Source organism: Canis lupus, chromosome 32 (assembly GCF_048164855.1).
Source record: "Canis lupus baileyi chromosome 32, mCanLup2.hap1, whole genome shotgun sequence".
In the NCBI taxonomy this organism is placed as follows: domain Eukaryota; kingdom Metazoa; phylum Chordata; class Mammalia; order Carnivora; family Canidae; genus Canis; species Canis lupus.
In genome coordinates this window covers 4,664,213-4,690,333 of record NC_132869.1, presented here as the reverse complement: position 1 = coordinate 4,690,333, position 26,121 = coordinate 4,664,213, and the positions used below count along the sequence as shown (strand labels likewise).

The 26,121-nt window shown below is 44.4% G+C and overlaps 1 protein-coding gene across 1 annotated transcript in view; it reads left to right on the top strand.

Moving 5' to 3' along the window:
* The window catches only part of RYR3 (ryanodine receptor 3), a 500,519-nt gene that overhangs the window by 382,460 nt on the left and 91,938 nt on the right, over positions 1 to 26,121 (top strand). The window contains exons 47-57 of the mRNA XM_072808654.1: positions 6,963 to 7,132; positions 9,497 to 9,717; positions 12,452 to 12,542; positions 14,227 to 14,367; positions 15,903 to 16,066; positions 18,266 to 18,344; positions 22,003 to 22,092; positions 23,102 to 23,248; positions 23,456 to 23,518; positions 24,911 to 24,986; positions 25,115 to 25,238. Coding sequence (XP_072664755.1) covers positions 6,963 to 7,132; positions 9,497 to 9,717; positions 12,452 to 12,542; positions 14,227 to 14,367; positions 15,903 to 16,066; positions 18,266 to 18,344; positions 22,003 to 22,092; positions 23,102 to 23,248; positions 23,456 to 23,518; positions 24,911 to 24,986; positions 25,115 to 25,238 — 1,366 coding nt within the window. The remainder of the gene's footprint in view (positions 1 to 6,962; positions 7,133 to 9,496; positions 9,718 to 12,451; positions 12,543 to 14,226; positions 14,368 to 15,902; positions 16,067 to 18,265; positions 18,345 to 22,002; positions 22,093 to 23,101; positions 23,249 to 23,455; positions 23,519 to 24,910; positions 24,987 to 25,114; positions 25,239 to 26,121) is intronic.

Here is a 26,121-nt window from a genome sequence, read left to right as displayed (position 1 = left end):
TTTATCAAAATAAGATTAGAATTGCTGGATGATCTGTTCTCAATTTCACCTAATCAAATAATAGTTTCCAAATACTAAGAGGACATTTCATCAGTTTTGTGCTATTTACGATGTCATGGCTACAGAAAAGACACATTCTCATATTTAATCTACCTTACATTTTCTCCCTTCCTTTCTTTTTTATTTTTTTAATTTATTTTTTATTGGTGTTCAATTTACTAACATACAGAATAACCCCCAGTGCTGTCACCCATTCACTCCCACCCCCCGCCCTCCTCCCCTTCTACCACCCCTAGTTCATTTCCCAGAGTTAGCAGTCTTTACGTTCTGTCTCCCTTTCTGATATTTCCCACACATTTCTTCTCCCAACCCTTATATTCCCTTTCACTATTATCTATATTCCCCAAATGAATGAGAACATATAATGTTTGTCCTTCTCCGACTGACTTACTTCACTCAGCATAATACCCTCCAGTTCCATCCACGTTGAAGCAAATGGTGGGTATTTGTCATTTCTAATAGCTGAGTAATATTCCATTGTATACATAAACCACATCTTCTTTATCCATTCATCTTTCGTTGGACACCGAGGCTCCTTCCACAGTTTGGCTATCGTGGCCATTGCTGCTAGAAACATCGGGGTGCAGGTGTCCCGGTGTTTCATTGCATCTGTATCTTTGGGGTAAATCCCCAACAGTGCAATTGCTGGGTCGTAGGGCAGGTCTATTTTTAACTCTTTGAGGAACCTCCACACAGTTTTCCAGAGTGGCTGCACCATTTCACATTCCCACCAACAGTGTAAGAGGGTTCCCTTTTCTCCGCATCCTCTCCAACATTTGTGGTTTCCTGCCTTGTTAATTTTCCCCATTCTCACTGGTGTGAGGTGGGATCTCATTGTGGTTTTGATTTGTATTTCCCTGATGGCAAGTGATGCAGAGCATTTTCTCATGTGCTTGTTGGCCATGACTATGTCTTCCTCTGTGAGATTTCTCTTCATGTCTTTTGCCCATTTCATGATTGGATTGTTTGTTTCTTTGGTGTTGAGTTTAATAAGTTCTTTATAGATCTTGGAAACTAGCCCTTTATCTGATATGTCATTTGCAAATATCTTCTCCCATTCTGTAGGTTGTCTTTGAGTTTTGTTGACTGTATCCTTTGCTGTGCAAAAGCTTCTTATCTTGATGAAGTCCCAATAGTTCATTTTTGCTTTTGTTTCTTTTGCCTTCGTGGATGTATCTTGCAAGAAGTTACTGTGGCCGAGTTCAAAAAGGGTGTTGCCTGTGTTCTTCTCTAGGATTTTGATGGAATCTTGTCTCACATTTAGATCTTTCATCCATTTTGAGTTTATCTTTGTGTATGGTGCAAGAGAGTGGTCTAGTTTCATTCTTCTGCATGTGGATGTCCAATTTTCCCAGCACCATGTATTGAAGAGACTGTCTTTCTTCCAATGGATAGTCTTTCCTCCTTTATCGAATATTAGTTGACCATAAAGTTCAGGGTCCACTTCTGGATTCTCTATTCTGTTCCACTGATCTATGTGTCTGTTTTTGTGCCAGTACCACACTGTCTTGATGACCACAGCTTTGTAGTACAACCTGAAATCTGGCATTGTGATGCCCCCATATATGGTTTTCTTTTTTAAAATTCCCCTGGCTATTCGTGGTCTTTTCTGATTCCACACAAATCTTAAAATAATTTGTTCTAACTCTCTGAAGAAAGTCCATGGTATTTTGATAGGGATTGCATTAAACGTGTACATTGCCCTGGGTAACATTGACATTTTCACAATATTAATTCTGCCAATCCATGAGCATGGAATATTTTTCCATCTCTTTGTGTCTTCCTCAACTTCTTTCAGAAGTGTTCTATAGTTTTGAGGGTATAGATCCTTTACATCTTTGGTTAGGTTTATTCCTAGGTATCTTATGCTTTTGGGTGCAATTGTAAATGGGATTGACTCCTTAATTTCTCTTTCTTCAGTCTCAGTGTTAGTGTATAGAAATGCCACTGATTTCCGGGCATTGATTTTGTATCCTGCCACGCTACCGAATTGCTGTATGAGTTCTAGCAATCTTGGGGTGGAGACTTTTGGGTTTTCTATGTAGAGTATCATGTCATCGGCGAAGAGGGAGAGTTTGACTTCTTCTTTGCCAATTTGAATGTCTTTAATGTCTTTTGTTGTCTGATTGCTGAGGCTAGGACTTCCAGTACTATGTTGAACAGCAGTGGTGAGAGTGGACATCCCTGTCTTGTTCCTGATCTTAGGGGAAAGGCTCCCAGTGCTTCCCCATTGAGAATGATATTTGCTGTGGGCTTTTCATAGATGGCTTTTAAGATGTCGAGGAATGCTCCCTCTATCCCTACACTCTGAAGAGTTTTGATCAGAAATGGATGCTGTATTTTGTCAAATGCTTTCTCTGCATCTAATGAGAGGATCATATGGTTCTTGGTTTTTCTCTTGCTGATATGATGAATCACATTGATTGTTTTACGGGTGTTGAACCAGCCTTGTGTCCCAGGGATAAATCCTACTTGGTCATGGTGAATAATTTTCTTAATGTACTGTTGGATCCTATTGGCCAGTATCTTGTTGAGAATTTTTGCATCCATGTTCGTCAGGGATATTGGTCTGTAATTCTCCTTTTTGGTGGGGTCTTTGTCTGGTTTTGGAATTAAGGTGATGCTGGCCTCATAGAACGAATTTGGAAGTACTCCATCTCTTTCTATCTTTCCAAACAGCTTTAGGAGAATAGGTATGGTTTCTTCTTTAAACGTTTGATAGAATTCCCCTGAGAAGCCATCTGGCCCTGGCTCTTGTGTCTTGGGAGGTTTTTAATGACTGCTTCAATTTCCTCCCTGGTTATTGGCCTGTTAAGGTTTTCTATTTCTTCCTGTTCCAGTTTTGGTAGTTTGTGGCTTTCCAGGAATGCATCCATTTCTCCTAGATTGCCTAATTTATTGGCGTGTAGCTGTTCATAATATGTTTTTAAAATCGTTTGTATTTCCTTGGTGTTGGTAGTGATCTCTCCTTTCTCATTCATGATTTTATTAATTTGAGTCTTCTCTCTCTTCTTTTTAATAAGGCTGGCTAATGGTTTATCTATCTTATTAATTCTTTCAAAGAACCAACTCCTGGTTCTGTTGATCTGTTCCACAGTTCTTCTGGTCGCGATTTCGTTGAGTTCTGCTCGAATCTTTATTAACTCCCTTCTTCTCTTGGGTGTAGGATCTATCTGCTGTTTTTTCCCTAGCTCCTTTATGTGTAAGGTTAGCTTTTGTATTTGAGTTCTTTCCAGTTTTTGAATGGATGCTTGTATTGCGATGTATTTCCCCCTTAGGACTGCTTTTGCTGCATCCCAAAGATTTTGGATGGTTATCTTCATTCTCATTAGTTTCCATGAATCTTTTTAATTCTTCCTTAATTTGCTGGTTGACCCTTTCATCTTTTAGCAGGATGGTCCTTAACCTCCACGTGTTTGAGGTCCTTCCAAACTTCTTGTTGTGATTTAGTTCTAATTTCAAGGCATTATGGTCTGAGAATATGCAGGGGACGATCCCAATCTTTTGGTATCGGTTCAGACCCAATTTGTGACCCAATATGTGGTCTATTCTGGAGAAAGTTCCATGTGCACTTGAGAAGAATGTGTATTCAGTTGAGTTTGGATGTAAAGTTCTGTAGATATCTGTGAAATCCATCCGGTCCAGTGTATCATTTAAAGCTCTCATTTCTTTGGAGATGTTGTGCTTAGAAGACCTATCGAGTATAGAAAGAGCTAGATTGAAGTCACCAAGTATAAGTGTATTATTATCTAAGTATTTCTTCACTTTGCTTAATAATTGATTTATATATTTGGCAGCTCCCACATTGGGGGCATATATATTGAGGATTGTTAAGTCCTCTTGTTGAATAGATCCTTTAAGTATGATATAGTGTCCCTCTTCATCTCTCACTACAGTCTTTGGGGTAAATTTTAGTTTATCTGATATAAGGATGGCTACCCCTGCTTTCTTTTGAGGACCATTCGAATGGTAAATGGTTCTCCAACCTTTTATTTTCAGGCTGTAGGTGTCCTTCTGTCTAAGATGAGTCTCTTGTAGACAGCAAATAGATGGGTCCTGCTTTTTAATCCAGTCTGAAACCCTGCGCCTTTTGATGGGGTCATTAAGCCCGTTCACATTCAGAGTTACTATTGAGAGATATGAATTTAGTGTCATCATGATAACTATTCAGTCCTTGTTTTTGTGGAATGTTCCACTGAACTTCTTCTTAAAGGGGAATTTTAAGAGTCCCCCTTAAAATTTCTTGCAGAGCTGGTTTGGAGGTCACATATTCTTTTAGTTGCTGCCTGTCTTGGAAGCTCTTTATCTCTCCTTCCATTTTGAATGAGAGCCTTGCTGGATAAAGTATTCTTGGTTGCATGTTCTTCTCATTTAGGACCCTGAATATATCCTGCCAGCCCTTTCTGGCCTGCCAGGTCTCTGTGGAGAGGTCTGCTGTTACCCTAATACTCCTCCCCATAAAAGTCAGGGATTTCTTGTCTCTTGCTGCTTTAAGGATCTTCTCTTTATCTTTGGAATTTGCAAGCTTCACTATTAAATGTTGAGATGTTGAACAGTTTTTATTGATTTTTGGGGGGGATCTCTCTATTTCCTGGATCTGAATGCCTGTTTCCCTTCCCAGATTAGGAAAGTTTTCAGCTAGGATTTGTTCAAATACATATTCTGGCCCTCTGTCCCTTTCGGCACCCTCGGGAACACCAATTAAACGTAGGTTTTTCTTCCTCAGGCTGTTGTTTATTTCCCTTAATCTATCTTCATGGTCTTTTAATTGTTTGTCTCTTTTTTCCTCAGTTTCCCTCTTTGCTATCAACTTGTCTTCTATGTCACTCACTCGTTCTTCCACCTCGTTAACCCTCGTCGTTAGGACTTCTAGTTTGGTTTGCATGTCATTCAATTGATTTTTAATTTCTGCCTGATTAGCTCTAAATTCTGCAGTCATGAAGTCTCTTGAGTCCTTTATGCTTTTTTCTAGAGCCACCAGTAGCTGTATAATAGTGCTTCTGAATTGGCTTTGTGACATTGAATTGTAATCCAGATTTTGTAACTCTGTGGGAGAGAGGACTGTTTCTGATTCTTTCTTTTGAGATGAGGTTTTCCTTCTCGTCATTTTGCTCAGTGCAGAGTGGCCAAAAGCAAGTTGTATTGGGAAAAGGAGAAAAAGAGAGGAGAGAAAGAAGGAAAGAAAAGAGAAAGAGAAAAAAAAAAGGAAGAAAAAAAAAGAAAATAAAAGAAGAAGAAAAAGAGAAAGAAAAAGAAAGAAAGGAGAAAAAAGGGGGGGTGGGGGAAGGAAACAAATCAAAAAGCAAAGCAAAACAAAACAAAACAAAAAAAGAACCACGGGGGAGTATCTTCTGATTCTGTGTACTTTAAGTCCCTTGGCTTCCCCTGGAAGTTGTCAGTCAGTCTAGTTGGTCTTCTGGGGGAGGGGCCTGTTGTGCTGATTTTCAGGTGTTAGCACTTGGGGGAGCTGCTCTGCCCCTGCCTGGTGCAGGGCTCAGTGGGGGTTGTTCACCCCGTGAGGCCCCAGGAGGAACAACCGCAGTGGCGGGGCCAGCTCTGGAGCCCTGGAGTCAGCTCCCGCAGGAACTCCGGAGCTCTCGGTCTGCAGGGCCTGGAGTCTCCGGGCGGGGCCGCTGATCTGCTCAGCTCGGGGCAGGAGCGTCCTTGCTGTCCTGGGCCCTCCCGGCCTCTGCCTGTCCCGGGGGAGGCCGGATCCTGGGCTGTGTCCCGGCGCCCTGTGCTCCGGGGCCTGCGCTGTTGGATTCGCGCTCCCGCCCCGCAGCCCCCTCCGCGGAGCCGCCCCCGAGCCCCCCGAGCTGCTCCCCCCCGCAGCCCCCTCCGCGGAGCCGCCCCCGAGCCCCCCCGAGCTGCTCCCGCCCCGCAGCCCCCTCCGCGGAGCCGCCCCCGAGCCCCCCCCGAGCTGCTCCGGGTCCCGCCGTGCGCGCTGCAGCCCTTAGGGAGCTCGGCGCATCTCCCGGGGCGCAGGTGTCTGTTAGTGTCCCCGGGAGCCCGAGGGCATCCCCGCCCTCCTGGGTCCTGCTCCACCTCCCCGCGAGCCCCTTTCCCCCGGGAAGGTCGGTGCAGCTCCTGCTCCTCCGGGACGGGGCTCTCCTGTCCTGGGGACACTCGCCCCGGCCTCAGCCCGGCTCCTCGCGGGCCCCTCCCCCTTGGAGGCCTTTTGTGTCTTTATTTCTTTTTCCCCGTCTTCCTACCTTGATAGAAGCGCGAACTCTTCTCACTGTAGCATTCCAGCTGGTCTCTCTTTAATTCTCAGGTCGAATTCATAGATTTTCAGGATAATTTGAAGGTTTTCTAGGTAATTTGGTGGAGACAGGTGATTTGGGGACCCTACTCTTCCGCCGTCTTGCCCCTCCCATCTCTCCCTTCCTTTCTTGTGTCTTCAATCAACAAAGCAAAAACTCAAGCCTCAATTCCTGGCATTTGCCCATTTCTGTGGTGCAAGTCCTCTCAAGGACTTCTGGTCCTGTGGTCCATTTCAAGATATCAATATGTGTCACTAAGACGTGGGTTTGGAAAAAGAACACACATAGCACACCATCATATTGTATTTCCAACATGCAAGTAAAATAGATGTGAATAACTTTGAGTATAGTTTATAGTAATATCATTAGGAGGTGATTAGTTTTGAATACTTGTCACCTTTCTATGTATAATTTAATTGTAAATTTTAGTTCTTACAAAACTATTGTATATCTAATAACTGACTCAAAAAAATTCCTGAAATGTAAACAACCAGCTTTTCCAAGCCAGTATCAGCTGGCTCCAGCACAATGTTGTATTCCTATTGCTTATCGGGAGAACAAGGCATAGACATGCTCCATGTTGCCTTTGAGTCTGCGGAGATAGAAGAGGGGATGTGACGTTCTCTGTGTGTCTTTCAGATGGGTCCATCAGCGAGCCAGATATGGCAGCCAACTTCTGCCCTGACCACAAGGCTCCCATGGTGCTGTTCTTGGATCGTGTTTATGGCATTAAGGATCAGACTTTTCTGCTCCACTTGCTAGAGGTTGGATTTTTACCCGACTTAAGAGCTTCTGCCTCTCTAGATACAGTAAGTGGCTAAAATAGAAAAAACAGTTTTCCCATCATGGTACAATAGTAACATTGGATTTCAAAGTGAATATTTCCTATCTACTTACTGATTACATGTTAGCAGGCTGTTTTAAAGGGTGAAAGAACAGAAGCATCAGGAAATGGAAGATCTTAATTTGTGCTGGAGACTTAAATGTAGGTAAACTTTACTTCAAATATTCAATCCAGGTTCCACTGTTGCAAGTTTCTCAACCTTGGTACCATCTCTTGTGGGGGTGTATCCTGTGCATTTAAGATATTTAGCACCATCCTTGGCCTTTACCCATCAGATACCAGTAGAATCACCTATGAAACCAATTCTAGATATTACCAAATGTCCTCTAGGGGACAAAATCTTCCTCAGTTGAGAACCAGGGCTTATTGCTTATGAAAAGGCTAGTTGGAAGCCTTATAGGCTGGAAATACTCTCCCCACTCTCCTTCCTTAAAGGTTCTTGCACTGGCTATCAGGAAAGATAGCATCAAGTCAAGCAATTTTGGTGTATTGGGCATGACAAGGTCAAGACCAGAGACCAATGGCAAACCCAAGTTCGAAAGTCAAGGGTGAAGTAGAGTAATATGGCATCAATAGACATCGAGACAGGAGGCCTCAGGAGTTATAAAGTATAGGTATATGATGTCCCAAGTTAGGAACAGTGCACCAGGAGTCCTGGGTTCAAGGAGAAAAGAACAATTCGATTAGCCTAAGTCTAAAGACATCTTGCCAGTGTAGGGCTGCTTTCAGCCAGGTGAAGCAGGTCTTCTTGATCAATCTCAAAGTCTCTCAAAGGCTCCACCTAGTGTCCAACAGAGATAGAAGTCTGAGCTCTGGGACAGGTGGTCAGCTAGCCAGCACCCTTAACCAGGATGAGTTCTATTTGAATGAGTTACTCACAAATGTATGGAATCACCCAGCAATGGGAAACAGTGCAACCCCCAATCTGAATGGGAGCCCTGTTCCTATCTGTGGCATGGTGATAAGAAATGGCATATCTATGAAAGTGTTAGGAACATATGGTCCTTTTGGATAATTAAAATAATGTTTCCACAGCTACTTTTGCTTTGAATTTTTCTATAAATTCCTTGATTTAAAAAATTGTAATTATTTTTAACTTGTGGGACACTCCCAAGGTTCCTGATCAGAGCTTTTTTTTATATGTAGATCAAATAAACAGCAAATGCTATTCTACCATTTGGTGTTCAAATTGCATGCTTCCCTAAGCACCATCTGCAGCAAAAGAAGTTAAACATTCATTCCTCAGTCTATGCATTTTCATGCATGCTCTTTTGAAAACTTTTAAACCACTGGAATGAAAGCTCTGTCCTTCCCACGTTGTAACAACTTTGTCAAAATGATAAATGTGAAAGATTTGCTCTTTGTTTGATTGCTGAATCTTCTCGAAGACAAACTTTTGATAATTCATAGGAATACCCAGAAATGTGTACGGTTCAAGACAGTTTATCACATCGTATGTTACAGAAAATGTGTTACAGATCTAACGGCTGTGATAATCATAGGGTGTAATGAGATTTCATCTTTGTGGATCTCAAGGTTTCTTTTGAAGTTCTTCGCTTTTCCAAGATGGTAGCTAAGAATACTTTGATTATGTGTCACTGAAGGGGCCTTGCTTATATCTCGCCTGGCTAAATGAATGAGAAAGAACACTGTGAGTGACAATTACAGCAGAGTTTTAGAGCAGGTCCTAAGTTTCTATCACGTACCCTTTTCCCATGCAAAGTTAGTTTCCCTTTAGTGACTTCCACCCTCATGCTATCTATCAGACCGTGAATGGTTCACATTGCTCATAAATTAAGTGATGGGGTCAGAACTCCACTTTCTATCTGTAAACCTATCACAAAACCTGTGGTTGGATGGCTTGCTTAGCCAATAAGCACTAATCTCAAAATCACAAGAGGACAACTTGTGAGTCTCCCCAAGGTGAGAAAAGAGAGCTCAAACAGAATAATAATACAGTGGCTTTGGCAGCTGGGCTTTGCAAACATGAAGAATGTGGGGTTGGATGGGTCATCAGCTGGTTTCAGTGGGTTTTAGGATCCCTCTTTGAGGCAGATGGCTATGCATCATTTGGAAGGAGTTGGGGCCAGCCCGCCTTTGCTTTCTTTCTGTTTTTTTTTTTTTCTTTTAACCAGACTTTTTATTTTCTCATTTAAAATGCACAAGAGAAGTAGGTCCACTGACAAGGTAGAAAGTTGTTCACTCAGTTGCCTTGAAACCCTGTCGTGTGTGAGCTTTCCTACCTGCTAGATGGGAGCTCCGTACCCAGGGTAAGCTCTGCTCTGTCTTTCCCAGGGGGGTTAACTGGTGTTTCGACCCCCTTTCGTAGGTTTCCCTAAGCACCACGGAGGCTGCGCTTGCACTCAATAGGTATTTGTGTTCTGCTGTGCTCCCGCTCCTCACAAGATGCGCCCCGCTCTTTGCCGGAACAGAACACTACACTTCTTTGATCGATTCTACACTACAGACAATATATAGGCTTTCCAAGGGACGGTCCCTCACCAAAGCTCAGAGGGACACCATAGAAGAATGTTTGCTTGCTATTTGCAAGTGAGTACTCCCCACCCATGTTTTTCACCTCCATGTATGCTTCCCTGTCAGCTGCATTTAATTGTGTGATTGAAACTGGTAAATCCGGTCTGAGGAAGCTTCCAGGCCTTAGCCATACAGCAGCCCTTTCTCAGTCATCTCCTTTTAGGATATGCTGGGTCCCCCTCCTCCCATTGCCACAAGCTTTCTGATCACCTCCTCCTTGAGTTCATCTCTCACTTATGGAGAAATGGGGGACACACAGCTCAGGCTCTTGCCCTGAGGGTTCGTGGAACAAAAGATGAGACTGTCTTTCAGGCAAGTAGTCAGTGTTCAGATTAAGAACTAATGTTTTGATTCCCAAGTTAGAGCCAGAAGCAAGCTCTTCCTCTACTAAATAAGTGGATCTTTACACAGAGACCAGCTCTGAGAGTATGAATCAAAGCAGCCCACCCCTAAGCCTCAAAGACCTGGGACAAAGGTAAGAAGGAATCTCCAGTCCCAGTGGGGAGTTAAGGGCAGTAGTTCTCACCACTGTGGAGAGGTATCAGAGCAACCCAGGACAAAGTCATCCCAAGAAACTTGGATGTCATCCTAAGAAACATCCCTTAGGAAACTACGTTAAGTCTGACAGGGTCAAAGGAAGAAGGGCTCTTCCCATAGTATATCTCAGCAGCATGGTCCAGACCCTGATCTGCTGTCCAAAGAGTGTTTTCCATCAGAATCCCATAAGGAGCTACAAAATAAATACCCCAGTGTCCTGGCCATCCCTCAAGGGCCCAAAATCAAACCTTTAGTGAGGAGACCCAGGCCTCTCACTTGAAGCTCTGCAGGTGCCTCTTTAATGCAGCCAAGGTTGAGCACCACTGCCCTAGAATGTTCTGGAGATAGGACCAGCAGGCATCCCCTGTAGCAGCCAGCTGGATGTGGTCCTGATTCTTGTTGAATGAGTTGTCTCCTAATCACATGAGAGAGGGCTATGTATTGGAGGGCTAGGGCTACCTGGAAAAAAAAGCAAGCAATAATTATAATTAATAATTGATTTTATGTTATAATTACAAGATTGAGAGACAAGGCCATTTACTTGCTATATGTTTCACTTTTTACTCCCAAGGCTTTTTATCACAAGACTGGCTCTTGGAAAAGTTGTCAGATGAGTTCTGTTGTCCATCTCCATTCACATCTGTCCTCCTCATAGGCACCTCCAAGGCTTTCTTTCCTAGCATTCCAGCATTTAATATCAGAGCCATTAACCTGGCCTCCACGGCCCCTTACCCATGTGTGGATGGATTTCGGGGGTTTTGCTAACTATGTGTATATGTACAGGTACTCTTCTGGGCAGAGAATTTGGAGGTGCCACTGGGTGTTTAAAAGGCCTGACAATGCACAACTAAAAACAATGTTGCTTATCTCTCCTTTCTCTCTCTCAGAATTTACTTGCATCAACTACCAAGGCTGTGACCTCTTTGATAATTTGATAAATTGTTCTCCAATTAGTTACTGCATTTGCCAGTTAAAGGAGTTTTTTTGAGGAGAGAACCTTAACCTAAAGAAATGATTTCAATAGTGAGGATTTTGGAATAGTAACTCAGAGGGCCTTAAATTCCCTTCCAATCACACCAGTAGGTGGCCTCAGATTCCACCTATGTACTGGTCAACTCCAGCCTCATCCTTTGCAAAGTTCAAGGGACAGTTAGCCCTTAGAGACAGTTGTAAAATCAACTGTCCCTTCTTTCTATTATACTCTTTGCACCTAATCATTGACTGTATTTTGAGTGTGCATAGGCCCTATAACACCTTGTCATTTGGTAATGAGGCTTTACCTTAGGTATCTCAATTCGTTAGCCACACATTCCTCTTTCTATATTTTAACTTATACAGTCGACCCTTGAATAACACAGGTTTGAAATGTGCGGGTCCATTTGTACATGAATTTTTTTCAATAATTACAGTACTATAAATGTATTTTCTTTATGATTTTTGTTAACATTTTCTTGAGCTTCTTTTATTGTAAGAACACAGTATATAGTAACACAAAATATATGTTAATCAGTTGTTTATGTTATTGGTAAGGCTTCCAGTCAATAGTGGGCTATTAGTAAAGTCTTGAAAGGAGTCAAGAGTCATGTGCATTTTTTTTTTTAAGTTTTGTTTATTTGAGAGCAAGAGTGTGGAGGGAAGGGCATAGGAAGAGAGGGAATCTCAAGCAAATTCCCACTGAGTTCGGAGTCCAAAAGGGGGCTCGATCTCACAACCCTGAGATCATGACCTGAGCCAGAATCAAGAGTCGGACGCTTAGCCAACTGAGCCACCTAGGTGCCCCTTAAAGTTATACATGGATTTTGACTGGGTAGGAGAGGGATCAGCACCCCTAACTGCCCTGTTGTTCAAGAGTCAACTGTACTCACTTTTTTTTTTTTTTTTAAGATTTTATTCATTTATTTGACCGAGCACAAGCAGGGGTATGTCAGGCAGAGGGAGAAGCAGGCTCCCCACTGAGCAGAGAGCCTGACACAGGGCTCGATCCCAGGACCCTGGGATCATGACCGAGTCGAAGGCAGACACTCAACCAACTGAGGCACCCAGGGGCCCCTATACTCACTGTGATTACCCAAGATCTTATTTTAGGAGCTAAGTGTTTGGTGGCTTAGCTCCAGTATATGGTTATGGATGAGTGTTTCTTTTTTCATTCTTTCTTCCTTCAGTATTTTCTTTCTTACTGTTTAACTCTCTGTGTTTTTATTTCACACTGCAGTCACTTGAGGCCTTCCATGTTACAGCAACTCTTGCGACGTCTGGTTTTTGATGTGCCGCAGCTCAACGAATACTGCAAAATGCCTCTTAAGGTGAACCTCCTTGCTGTTACAGAAATACTGTCCCCAGCACAGAAACTTGCCTGGCAAAATGTGAGGTCTTCACAACTGGGGGAATAAAATACACATTAAATGGGCTTTACTTTTGTAAGCTGAGGGCTAACAAGATACAACCCACCATATCAAACCCCTTTTTGAGTCTAGGTTGCAGAGAGTAGATCATTAACTCCTCCAATTTTCTTTGTGATCATGGTATCTCCCCTGCCAGGTAAGTATCCTCCAATTTTCTTTAATTGCTTTCCACTGACTACATGTTATTTAGCAGAAGTTAATGAGGGGGACTTGAATTTTGCACTTTCATGCCTTAATTGGGTTTTCAGAATGTTTTCAATCTCAAAACACTGTCTTTGATTATTCATTTGATTATTCATTCAAATACAGAACCTAAATTGTCCTTTTTCTATTCTGTACTGTTTTGTGCCTTCTTTTTCTATCACAGACCCTCTGTTTTGTTTTTTTACTCTTGTCTCTATTGTCCTTTATCAATGGAAAGTATAGCCACAGAGCTATTTGCAGTCTCCTTCATGATTTTCTCATAAATTACAAAAGTTTTATCACTAGCAAAGGGAGCATCTGGGCCTGGGTGGGAGGGCACACAGTCAACTGCTCCCCACCCCACCCAGGAACAATGATTTTTATCTTTTACCTGTAAGGTACCTGTCATATTTGCATATTCATTGTGTCGGAAATGGCCAGCCACACCTGAAAATTCTGTGTGGTGATGTAACAGAACTTTTCCTTCTTTTCAGAAATAGTCTAAGAAGGATGCCAAGATGCACTTTACTGGAATAAATAGAATTCCCAGAATCCTTTAGTTCAGTCCTCCATCTCCATGCCCTGGAGAAAACAGCTGGCATGTTGTCAGAGACTCCACTTCCCTCCAAGGGTTTGTTCTCTCTAATCTTAATCCCAATAAGTATTCTAGCTGAAAACCATGATTTTCACAGTTCAGCTTGGCATGCTTCTTCAGCAGGCCTGTACGGTCAGCTGGATTCTGGGTCCTGAGGAAAAAGCATCAATAGTACTCAGTAAACTCACTTTTAGGTCTTAGGCTCTTAGGATTTTTCTTAGAGCGGATCCCAACTGCTGGGATGGGATCGTGGGCGTGGTACGTCTGCCCTCTACTGGCCGCATGCCAAACGGTTGTAATGTGGCTGGGCTATCAGAAGGCTGGAGAGAAAAGCAGGGAAAGCCATGAGCAGTAATCACTGTAGAGAAAACCTTCAGACCCACAACATGCTCCCCATCACTCCCACATCAGCATCACTCAGCATCTTCTAGATTTATAAACAAATAGCTCAGAAGAAGTTCTTCCCACCTTCGAGTGCCCAGAATGTTACACAGCAAGGATTTTCAGAGGGTAGTATTTTCTCAGTTGAGATAGAAGCAGTTCTTCTCCATTTCCCGACTGCTGGGAGCACATTACAAGGCCCTGGAATTAACCAGGTGGATTCAGCTCAGGATAAAACTTTTTAGGCAGGCGAGCAGGCCATTCCCAGTGGTGCCCAGGGGCCTCTCCATAGATCACCCAGCTGTTCTAGCTGCTGGTTTCACTCTCATATGGGCTGTCTGCTGTTCTGCTCTCCCCTACGTGTTGTGGATGCCTGTGGATCTTCTCTACCCCACTCACTGGTGCAATCTGGCTCCAACCTCCCAGCTTCTGATGAATCACTATGAACAGTGCTGGAAGTACTACTGCCTGCCTTCAGGATGGGGGAGCTATGGTCTAGCTGTGGAAGAAGAACTGCACCTGACCGAGAAGCTCTTCTGGGGGATTTTTGACTCTCTCTCCCATAAGGTAATGACAGTACCTCCTGAACAAGGAGGGAAGACCTTAATAACCAGTGAATGAATAATCAATGCCTATGAATAATAACAGCTATTAGCCTTTGACACGTGCTAGGGAAGTGCCAGTTACTTCACAAGCATATTACACCAACCATAGCCCCAAGGCTCTAAAATAGGAACGATGCTAACTGTCATTTCACAGGTGAGGAAAAGCCTCAACAGCTGGATAACCTGCCAGATTCACAAAGCTAACACATGGGAAAAAAACTTAGTAAATTATAAAAATATTTCTGAATTTCGGTCTCGATGGCTTATCTGTACCCCCAATCCTTTCCTCCTGACCCTGTGTGGCCCCTGTTAGCCAGCCTTTACCAAGTTGAGATGTAGAGGAGAAACTCCCAACTGCTGCTCTGATGTTGAGATGGGGGGTTTTCGGAAGACCACTTGCCATTCTGAGGAAGGTTCTTAGCAGCCACTCACTTGAGGAGGAGGTTGGTAAAAGCTGAAGGCCTCTGAACCATAAGCCTCTATCCAGGCTGACTCAAGTACAGTTCAAACCTCTACACTTGCCTCCACTCCCCTTAACACAGTTTATTCAGATTTCTGAGGTCGTCAATTTTAAAGGTAGGAAATGAATAGATCTGGTCTTACTGAAGTCTGAAGCCTGTGTAGAGCTCCAGTTGGTGTTCACCTGCACTTAAACCGTCTTGATTCAAGTGCTCCTTTGTTCTGGTGTGAGTAGATCAAAAGCTGTTCCTAACCCCATGTTATTTAACTGAAATCTCTTCTGGGCCCCATTCAAGAAAGAACGGATATGATATTGAGCCGTCTGCTGATGGTAAGACCAGACCAGCTAGTGAGGGGGCTGGCAGGGCCGCTCCTGCCCAATCCACTGACATGGTGGGTCAGTTTCTATAACCATCTATGGCGGACAAGTTTAGAGACCACTGTAACCCTCAGATGGTCTTGCAATGTGATGGGATGAGCACTGGGTGTTACACTATATGTTGGCAAATTGAACTTCAATAAAAACAAAAACAAGAAAGTCTTGCAGTGAACTATTTGGAAGAGGATGATCTAAACTTTGATTTAAAGTTTTTGAATTGAGGGGTAGCCTGAGTGGCTCCATCGTTTAGCACTACCTTCAGCCCAGGGTGTGATCCTGGGGACCCAGGATCAAGTCCCATGTCAGGCTCCCTGCATGGAGCCTGCTTCTCCCTCTGCCTGTGTCTCTGCCTCTCTCTCTCTCTCTCTCTCTCTGTTTCTCATGAATAAATAAATAAAATCTTAAAAAAAAATAAAAGAGAGACAGAGATTTTTCAACTCAGAGCAAATGGTGACTTGAGGGCTTTACAGGTTGTCATTTCATCCTCTAAGGATCGCTCAGTTTCCACCAGAAAGTATAAGGATTTACATGTTCCACATTTGAGTTAACTTAGACAAATGCAAGCATGTGATTTTTTCTGCCTAATCAGATGAATGTTTCTGCATGGGTAGCCCTGGTTCTGACCTCTGTACTAACATGGCCTTTGTCTTTCCTCACAGAAGTATGACCCAGACCTTTTCCGAATGGCCCTTCCTTGTCTCAGTGCTATCGCTGGGGCCCTGCCACCGGATTACTTAGATACCAGAATCTCGGCCATGTTGGAGAAACAGATCTCAGTGGATGCAGATGGCAACTTTGACCCCAAACCCATCAACACCACGAAGTGAGTCCAGAATCATCTCTAAGCTGGTCCTGTGTTTTGCCCAGTGGCCAGTGTTTCTCTTTCAGAAGGTGGCAAGAAATGTACACTTGCCTTCCTTTCCTCCTTCCAACACTGCTGATTGTTTCCCTTGACACTACAAGTCACGCCAGACTGCATTTTGTCCTCAACTTCTGAAAGTTTAGTTCATCTATATCTGATTATATACTGTATTATTAAATTCTGTGCTTTTTTTTGGGGAGGGGGGAGTTGGTTTATTTATTACAAGAGATAAATGCTCTCCACAAGTAAATGTTGCCTGAGGCATTGCAAGAACTGCCCTGATAAATGATGCAATTAATTTATTAATGAGTTTTTTGACAAAATCTTCATTCTTTGTGAATTAGACCTCTATAGTTCTAATAGCATCATACATCAGAACAACTCTATAAATAACACTCAGCTGAACTCCAGTAAGACCACAGGGTGTGATGACACAATGGTATGGGGTCCTTCTCTGAAAGACTGGACCCACTCTTTGCCATGCTGGAATTTTGCTGGAATTTTGGAATATCCTTATAATAGTGTCTGTTACTTCCTCTTCCTGGTTCTCCAACATTCCACCCTGGTGATGATTAGGCTCCAGATAAAATATTGAGCAACATAGGCTCAATTTTGTCTTGTGGTGGTTCTTACCTAGTTATGATGATGTGTTGTGGGTCATATAGCCTTCATCTCTAGGTACATTTTAAATGAAGAACTCTAAAATGCTGTAGACTGGGCAGCCCCGGTGGCACAGCGGTTTAACGCCGCCTGCAGCCCAGGGCATGGTCCTAGAGACCCTGGATCGATCCCACGTCAGGCTCTCTGCATGGAGCCTGCTTCTCCCTCTGCCTGTGTCTCTGCCTCTCTCTCTGTGTGTGTGTCTCTATGAATAAATAAATAAAATCGTTTTTAAAAAAATAAATAAATAAAATAAAATGCTGTAGACTGAGCAGTGCAAGCAAGGCCTCATGTAGGAGCCCCCTCGGACTTGAGTTTTGTGGCAGTAGTTCTTATAGGAGACGCATAGCTTGAGCCATTCCTAGGGGCTGTCAGCTTTGATAATGTATAAAATTTATCTTTGGGGAAATTAAGTACACGTTCCATTAGATGGAGCCTTGAGCTGAGTGGATAATAGGAAACAGAATAGAACCAACTGTAAAGAAGAGGTAAGGGGCATGGTAAACCACCAAGCCAGGGCCTGAGAGAAGGCAGGTATGGACTTTGGAGAACCTCACCCTGTGAAAATGTAAATGTGCTGAAGGTCGACAGAAGTTGCCTTCATCAACGCTCTGAGACTCTATATACTAGTCATTGCTTGCTGTTGATGGGTACGGCTCCATGCTGTTTTGAGAATCCTGATTTCTTTACTTATACCTCTGGCATCAGTCTGGTTCCTCGCGTAATATGAGTTACGAGAGCTATGAGCAGAAAAGTACCTTATTGCAAGGATACAGGCTTATTATCAAAACCTAGTGTGAAGCTGACAACCCAGTCCTCAGGAAGGACAGGAAGCAAGGCCGAGTGACCAAATGAATAGCCCTCGGGTAGTATCCGCATGGGATGAGTCCATTCACTACCTTAGTCCCAAACAACCCAAGACTCCAATTCCACGGAGAGTGAGTGTGATTGACCTGGTCAGATGCCCATTCTTGGTGCTTGTTCCCATAAGACTATGGCATGTGAGACTTGTTCCTCAAAGTAAAATGGAAGCACTTTGGCTACCTGAGGGGACAGAGGCTGCCAGGCTAACAGAAACAGTGTCTGCCCTCCTAACCACATCTGTTATTTAAGCATGAGTCCCTGCATCCAGAAAGGTAAATGACCACCACTCTTTGGTAACGTGTGGTCCTCTCTCTACCCATTTCCAGCATTTGCAGATTGGAGCGGTAAGGGGACAGGCAGTGTCCTTGCATAAAGGAATTCTCACTGTGTCACCCAAACAGGTCTGGCCCAGGAGCCAGGGGCACCTGGAGCAGCAGAGGCTCTTGCAGTGACATTCTCTGATTGGACAGGGCATGTGTCTATGAGCCAGCATGGACACGCCGCACCTCTGTGCAGGAAGGTCACTGTCAGGCATCTGACTCCTGACTACTGATTGCTAGTTCTGGCCATCTCTGCAGGACATCCAGCTCAAGCACTCGGGGAGGTTGTAATGTTTCTTTTTTTCTCATTTCACAGTTTCTCCTTGCCTGAAAAATGGGAATACATCGTCACCAAGTATGCTGAGCATTCACATGATAAATGGGCCTGTGACAAGGTAGGGATTATCATCCAACTGACAATTGTCAGGGTGGGGGAAAAACCAACCCAACAGCATTAAAGGGTCCAATCCTAGAAATCTGCCTGATTTGTCTAAGTGACAGACCAGCTGTGCCAAGAGCATTCATTATTTCTGAGCAGCAATTTCCCAGGGTTGGTGGAGGTCAGAGAGATAGGCGGCAGCAATGGTTGGTGCTGCTTTTTGTATTTCTCAAGAAGATGATTGATTCTGGGAGTGTTAACTCCTTTCTAAACATTGCATTTTCTGGAGTTTGCACGAAGCACATGCTTGCGTGGTTTTGACGTAAAGAGATAATGCGGGGCAGGAGGCTTTCATTTAATTCTTTCTTTGAATGTAGCCTTGGAAAGGGGGAAATAAAACTAAAAGCCTTGCCCTTGCATTTTGCCAGCAAACTGAATTTTATCCCAGCGAGGGTACACGTCTTCCTATGGCAGGCAGCAGAACTTCCAGACACTCCCTTATTAATAAGCCTGTCCATCTGGTGTTTAAAATTCCTCACCACATGAGGTCAGACTGCTTAATGAGTTTAATTGCTCTGTCAGCCCTTTAATGCTGGCAGGCAAAGTAGGAGGAATGTGCCAGAGACATACAGGATTCCTGTGGGCAGCTGGTTAAGGATGGGGCCCATTGCTCAGCTGCAGCCTACACCATGTAGCAGTGAACCCCCCACCCCCACCCTGCAAAGCCACAGAAAACCACCTCCAAGCCACAGGCCCTGGAGAGGGGACACCTTGACCACTGGCTCAGCCTCTGTATTGATCTGGGATCTGCTTTTATTTTTTGATCAGTGTCTCTTTGGGACTGCTGATAACCACAATCCTCATAACTGTAGAGTGGGCTCATACCTAGAGCAAGGGTTGGCAGACTTTTTCTGTAAAGGGACAGATAGTAAACACTTTTGGCCTTGTGGGCTAGGCAGTCTCTATTGCAACCACTTGTCTCTGCTGTTGCAACACAAAAGTAGCCAGAGGTGACACATAAATGTAAGAGTGTGCCAGTGTTCTGATAAAACTGTATTTATAAAGCACGGTTGGATGGACTCATTAAAGGGCTCCAGTTTGCTGACCCTTGCTCTAGAAGAAACAATATGCCCATTTGGCCAGCCTCTGACTTAGGGGAAGGGGACACATCCATGAATGGAGCAAGATCCAGTCTCTCACTAAGCCCTATGGATTTTACCTCCTTAGTCCATCTTGAATTGGTGTAGGTCTCTCTGTCTATGTCATGGCTTCAGTCCCAGCTACAGTCATCCCTCACCCAGATGATGGTGATAACATCCTGACTGGTCTGCCCATGTGCATTTTGTCTGTTCTGTTCTTTACGCTGCTGGCAAGTGCTGGTTTCAGTAAGCAGAATGAGTCACATTCTACCGCTGTTTGCCAGACCAGCCCTTCTCCTTGTTACAATGCTTTCATAGCTTCTAACCATTTTTAATACAAAGGCCAAAATCCTAAACATGGCCCGACAGCAGATACTACCTCATCTGGCCTCTGCTGCTGTCTCCAACCTCATCTCTCCCTCTGCCTCTGCCCTCCAGCCATAACCCCTTCTTTTAGTGTCTCTGTCTCTCTGTCTCTCTCTTTCTCTTTGTCTCTGTCACTCACACACATACACACACACACTCTACATGAGCCTGAAACCTTTCTTACTCTGAGTCAGGTCCCCATCTGCATCTACACACATGCAAACACCAGTCACCAATTAATTCATCCTTTAAATATCCATCCCAGTGTGAATTCCTAGGACACCTCTTTCCCAGAAGTCTTAGATACTTAGCGCCAATGGTGGCCTGAACTAAAACCCTGGCAGGAAAGCTAGGGAGAGGTAAACAAATGAGCAGGTCTTCTTAGTGTTTTATAGCAGTTTTATATATTTATAATAATTACATGATGATACTAGTTATCAACTATACCTTTCCTCGTGTGGTATTTGGTTAATCTCTCTCTCCTCCACTAGACTTTAAGCTTCACATTTGTAAGAAAACATGCTTGCTCACCATTGCCTAGTGGGCATTGATTATCTAACAAAGGAAAGCCTATTTTCCCCTGCCCACAAAAAGTTCACAGTCTTGTGGGGTGAACAAAATAAGCCTGCCATTATACAGGCTGTTCAATGCTGCAGTGGGTTAGAGTACACAACCCATGAGATAAGTCCTTGCATCAATAGTACGGGTTCAGGAATGCTTGCTTGAGTTGGTGCCATCTATACTATGTGATAAGGGATGGGTAGTTGTTCAGGTCCAGGTCTATGGGAGCAGCAGATGTGAGCAGAGAAGTAAAGAGAGAGTCTGATGGCTCTGGAGAACCATAGTTCAATATGGTGGGATCACAGAGTGGAGCAGAGGAAGAAGGGTGAGAAATGAGTCTAGAAAATTCCAGCAAGATCCCACTCTAGCTTTAGAGGCCACAAAGAGTTTGGGTTTTACCATGATGACAGCTGGGAGTCAGAAAATCTCAAAGCTGTAGAGTACCCTGATCTGGTTGATTTTATAAATATCACCTGACAGTGGTATAGAAAATGAAGTCCATGGAGAGATGGTATGACTCGATGCAGGGAGATCCCATGGGAGCATTTGCAGTAATCTAGGTGAGAGCCGATGGTGGCCTGAACTAAAACCCTGGCAGGAAAGCTAGGGAGAGGTAGACAAATGAGCAGGTCTGGGAAGCTGAACACAGGTGAGAGGGTGCAGAGAAGGGGCTGTCAAGGAAGACTCCCACACATCTGGCATGGAAAGTGAGCATGAGCCAATACTGCTGGCTGAAATGCAGGGAACCCAGGAAGAGGGACCCCTTAGAGGAGTAAAATGCTAGGCTCTGCTTCAGGCATGTGAGGACATACCTGTGGACACCCAAATAGAGCCTAAATAAATTTGGAAATTAGGAAAGAGATCTGGGCTGGAATATGGACTTGAGTTCAGTCTACCTATGGACTGTGGGCCTGGGTTACATATACCAGGGAGGATGTGCCCTAAAAAGGTACAGAAGCTTGAGAAACAGACACATTAACAAGTGGGCAGAGGCAGAGATTGAGAAAGATCAGCCCGGAGTCTTTGGGCTGTGAGGTTATGGCAATCAGGCTCATACATACTTCTGTATCTACAGTGCCTGGGACAGAGAGATGCCTACCATAGTAGGCATTCAATTGATGTTTGCTGAATGAATTTTGAAATTCTTAAGCTTCCATGACTGTAGGAGATGTGCACTGCTACAATTCTGCTCTAGGGTTGGTGGGCACACAGTGCAAATCAAGTCAGCCCACTCCAGGCAGTGGGAAGCAAGACCAGTCCTCATGTGCCTTTGGCCTTAACTTCTGTCCCTGCCTGTGGACATGACACACTGGCCTGAGAAGCATTGTTCTCAGGTCTTTTGAAACCTCCTTCTGTCTGAAACACAAGCGAGTAAGCAGCGAGGACAGCAGCTGGAACAAGAAGAAATAAGGGAGCAGAGTTCAAAATTCAGAGGGCAAAGAGCTTGATGGCCTGAAAGGATCAATTAGACATTTTGTAGGGGGTAGTTTTCAAACTCTGCCACATCTCATTATTCCATTTGTTCAGTGACAACAGAAGCTGGGATTTGGGTCATAGAGTGGGGCTCTTTGGATGCCAAGGATATTTGAACTGAGAACATTTCTACAGAGTCAGAATGGATGGAAGTACGGAATTTCCCTGGATGAAAACGTGAAGACCCATCCACTCATAAGGCCTTTTAAGACATTAACAGAAAAGGTAAGAAACTTGCCTCTGGTAGCACTGAGTGGCCATGCTGATTTTCCTTCCTTAGGAATTATATCAGATGGTCATGGGAGCTCAGGGCTCAGCTCATCCTCAGGTTTAAGTAAACTCTTCAGGAGCGCACCAGGGGGCAAGAGCCCCAGGACCAGTTTCCAAGAGCCTAGCTTCATGTTCTGTCTCTTTGGCTCTGAGAACCCACTGGATGGAAAAGCAATGTTCAGCATTTGGATGCTGAGCCAAAATACATTCATAGTTCACTTGCAACAGGACCAGGAAGGGGTTTTGCTGGACTGTTGACAGGGGGAACCTGGGGTTGGGGAATTTCCTAGAGAAAATTCAGATAGAAATGGCTTCCAGTCTCAACAAAGGGAATAGAGAGGAGGGTGCCTAGGGAAATACGGACAGGTCTTTTGGAGTTGTTGCTGCTGCTGCTGTTGTTGTTGTTGTTGTTATTATTATTATTATTATTATTATTATTATTATTATGAAATTTGGTTCAGCTTAACTCCAAATTCCTATTTTGGAATCAATAAGAGTTCTTTTAAGCTGTGGAATATGTGTCATATGTAAAGGACAGCATGCATATCACTGGATGTATGTTGGCCATCTGTAAAGTTGTGTGTAGCTCAAGAGAATTTTAAACCTAAGAAGTTGTACTTTCAAAGCTGAGAGGAGAATTTTGTGCCAATCATTTATACAAGTCCCATCTTAGCTAATAGAACGTGAGGGGTCATTCTCCTATTCTTTCTCCTCTTTATCCACAAACTGGATAATGTCTGGTACATTCCCTCCAAAGGCAGGAGACTGTGGGGTCTTGTACTTGAAAACATCAAAAAGACTGACCTGTTTCAGGTGAGATGATGCAGAGGGCATCTTGACCTTGTGAGAGGAAGCTGGAGTCAGTTGCACCCCTGTGCTCTGTGAGGGCCAACTCCACAGGGAGTCAGGCCGTTGGAGTAGGGGGCATGCTCTGCACATGTCTTCTGCTCGGATTTTCTTCCAGGAGAAGGAGATTTACCGCTGGCCTGCCAGAGAGTCTCTGAAAACCATGCTGGCTGTGGGCTGGTCTGTGGAGAGGACCAAAGAGGGAGAGGCCCTGGCTCAACAGCGGGAAAATGAGAAACTTCGGAGCGTGTCCCAGGCTAGCCAGGTATGACCACATGCCTGAGGCCAATACTGGGCCAGTAAGAGTCCCCAGAGAACCTAGGAAAACTCTCCCTGGGGCGTCAGGGGTGAGGACCACCAACGGTGAACCCTGAGGACCTGTCAAGAGTACACCTCTGGCCACCAAAGTCAGGACACCCATAAAAGCAAGGAAGATCGTGGCAAACCCACTGACTCTGTCTTGCTTTCCTAGGGCAACAGCTACAGCCCTGCCCCCCTGGATCTCTCCAACGTGGTGCTTTCCAGAGAGCTCCAGGTAAGTGTTGGTATTTCCACAACAGCATATCTTGCTTCCTTAACTCCCCTAAGTGCAGGGGCCTATTATCCTCCAAAGAGGTTTGGTTTTGTTTTGTTTTTTAAAGAGGTTGAGGAACGGGGAGAAGAATGCCTAAAACATATCACCACTGAAAGATCAGAATTGAAGAAAGTCGGGATCCCTGGGTGGCGCAGCGGTTTGGCGCCTGCCTTTGGCCCAGGGCGCGATCCTGGAGACCCAGGATCGAATTCCACGTCGGGCTCCCGGTGCATGGAGCCTGCTTCTCCCTCTGCCTGTGTCTCTGCCTCTCTCTCTCTCTCTCTCTCTCTCTCTGTGTGTGACTATCATAAATAAATAAAAATTAAAAAAAAAAAAGAATTGAAGAAAGTCACACTAGGCAGGGGCCCCAGGGCAAGTCTCAGAAGAATAAACCAGTTTTTTAAGAAGGCCAGGCTTTCCACATGTTCCAGGGATGTCATAACAGGTGACGCCTCAATAAAAGGAGGAGAAAACAGCAAATGACTCTGTCAACACACAGAATGAACAACTAGGAGAAAACTAATAAGGGCTAGGAGGAAACCTGAGGTGAGGTCTCTGGGTAGGGTGGGGGTACTTCCCTTATCCCAGGCATGTAGTGCCAGCCAGCACATAAGGATGCTTGTGGGGCCCACCGTGGGTTCACTCGGGTGCCCCATGATGGTGCAGAATTTAGGGGCACAGAACCCAGAGGATGAAGTGTGAAGCTAGAGGCTACTTCCTACCACCCCCAACCCCCACCCCCAAGCCCCTCCCATCACCCAGGCCCGTCCCATGCTCATCCATGGCCAGTTACTCCTCTGTCCATCAGACCAACCCTTTGGACCTTAGAGAAGGTTTCTTTCCAACACCCACCTTTCATTCCAGGTCGCTGCTTTATGCCCTTATAAAAGATTAATTCTAATTGAGGAATCTTATTTGCAGTCATTTTCTCCAAAGTGTGATTATTCTTTAGTTTACTCAGCTAGAGGCCTTTGGGGCTCCTAGATCTTTGCTGGACTCCCACTTCCATCCCCCTGTCTCAGGCCAGGGATAAAATACTGAACTCCTTTGACAAACTAAGTGCCACCAGAACGTGGTTTCAAATGGAAATGCGTGTTTATCATAAATGCCTCAAACTACCAGGATCATATGTTACAAGGGAAGGACAGAATTTGAAATTGTTTTCTGTGTGCATGGGACACTATAAAACTAACAAGGTGCATAAGCACAGACTAATCAATGACGGGAGATGCTCAACGATGTGCCCTTCGCATCGGGTGGTGCCTGGTTCCCGAGGCTGCCTGAAATAGCCAGCAGAGGGGAACCACTCTTCTTTGCTTGTTGTCTGACTGTTGTCTCCTTGGTGGGACCCAGGGGATGGTGGAAGTCGTGGCTGAAAACTATCACAACATCTGGGCCAAGAAGAAGAAGCTGGAACTGGAGAGCAAAGGTGAGCCAGGTTCATGTACCCCCTGCAGAAGGAGAGCGGGGAGGGGGGGGTGGGGGGGCAGGTATGTTTTCCAGAGGTGCCAAGGAAGGGCCAGATGTGCTGTCCCTCTGTCCCTCTGCTGACCCCAGGTGGCGGCAGTCACCCTCTGTTGGTGCCATATGACACCTTGACAGCCAAGGAGAAGTTCAGGGACCGGGAGAAGGCACAGGACCTGTTTAAATTCCTCCAAGTGAACGGCATCTTGGTTTCTAGGTAAGTCTTCTTCCCGGCGATGTTAGAGGACAGGGGAGGGTTTATGGGCAGGACCTCTCCCTCTCCAGGTGTGTATCCACCTGCCTGCAAAATGGAGGAGAAGGAGGATAGTGGTTAGGATTTTGAAATAAGAAGACTTTTATTTGGGAGCATGACACTGTCTTTTTCGACCCAAACAGGACCAGTCAATATCAGTTTTTAAAAACCAGTGATAGTAAAGAGTCATGGCAGATTATACACACACACCTTAAATATTTAGTTTTAAATTGAAACATATAAACACGCATTCATTCACAAATCTTGGGCTGTAAGCCCTAAGACATTGTCTTCATATGTTGTTTTAGCGACTGCAGTTGTAGACCATATCCATAGAGCGGCCTCAAAGCCTGGGGGCTCGGGCTTCTTTACAGCACATACAGAGCCATGGGGTGCAGGATTCTTCTAGATGTTTTCCCAGCTTCCTCTCCTGTCTTTTACGTACCTCGTACCTGATTGAGAAGCTTCGTATTTGGAAACGCAAGCTCAGGCCTCTGTAACACATGCAACTGAGCTCCTCTTCTCACTTTAATGGTTGTTTTATAGGATATGTAATCCAATTACATAGTAGCAATAGTACACGTAACTGACATGAATAGTTTTTGAAGAAAGAACTGATATTTTTGAAGGCACAATTCCACCGAGGAGATGCAATACGTCAAGATTTCCTGAGACTTTTTTTTTTTTATCTCAAACTTTTTGGTCAGAATTATCTAAATGAGTGTTGCTGCATTGTCTTAGCTGCTTACGTCTTACAGGTAGAACCTGTTTTCTCACTGGTATAAGGTAGGTGGTGGGCTGTGCTCCGTGGTTCATGCTCGAAGAGTGAAAAACAAGCAGTGTTCTT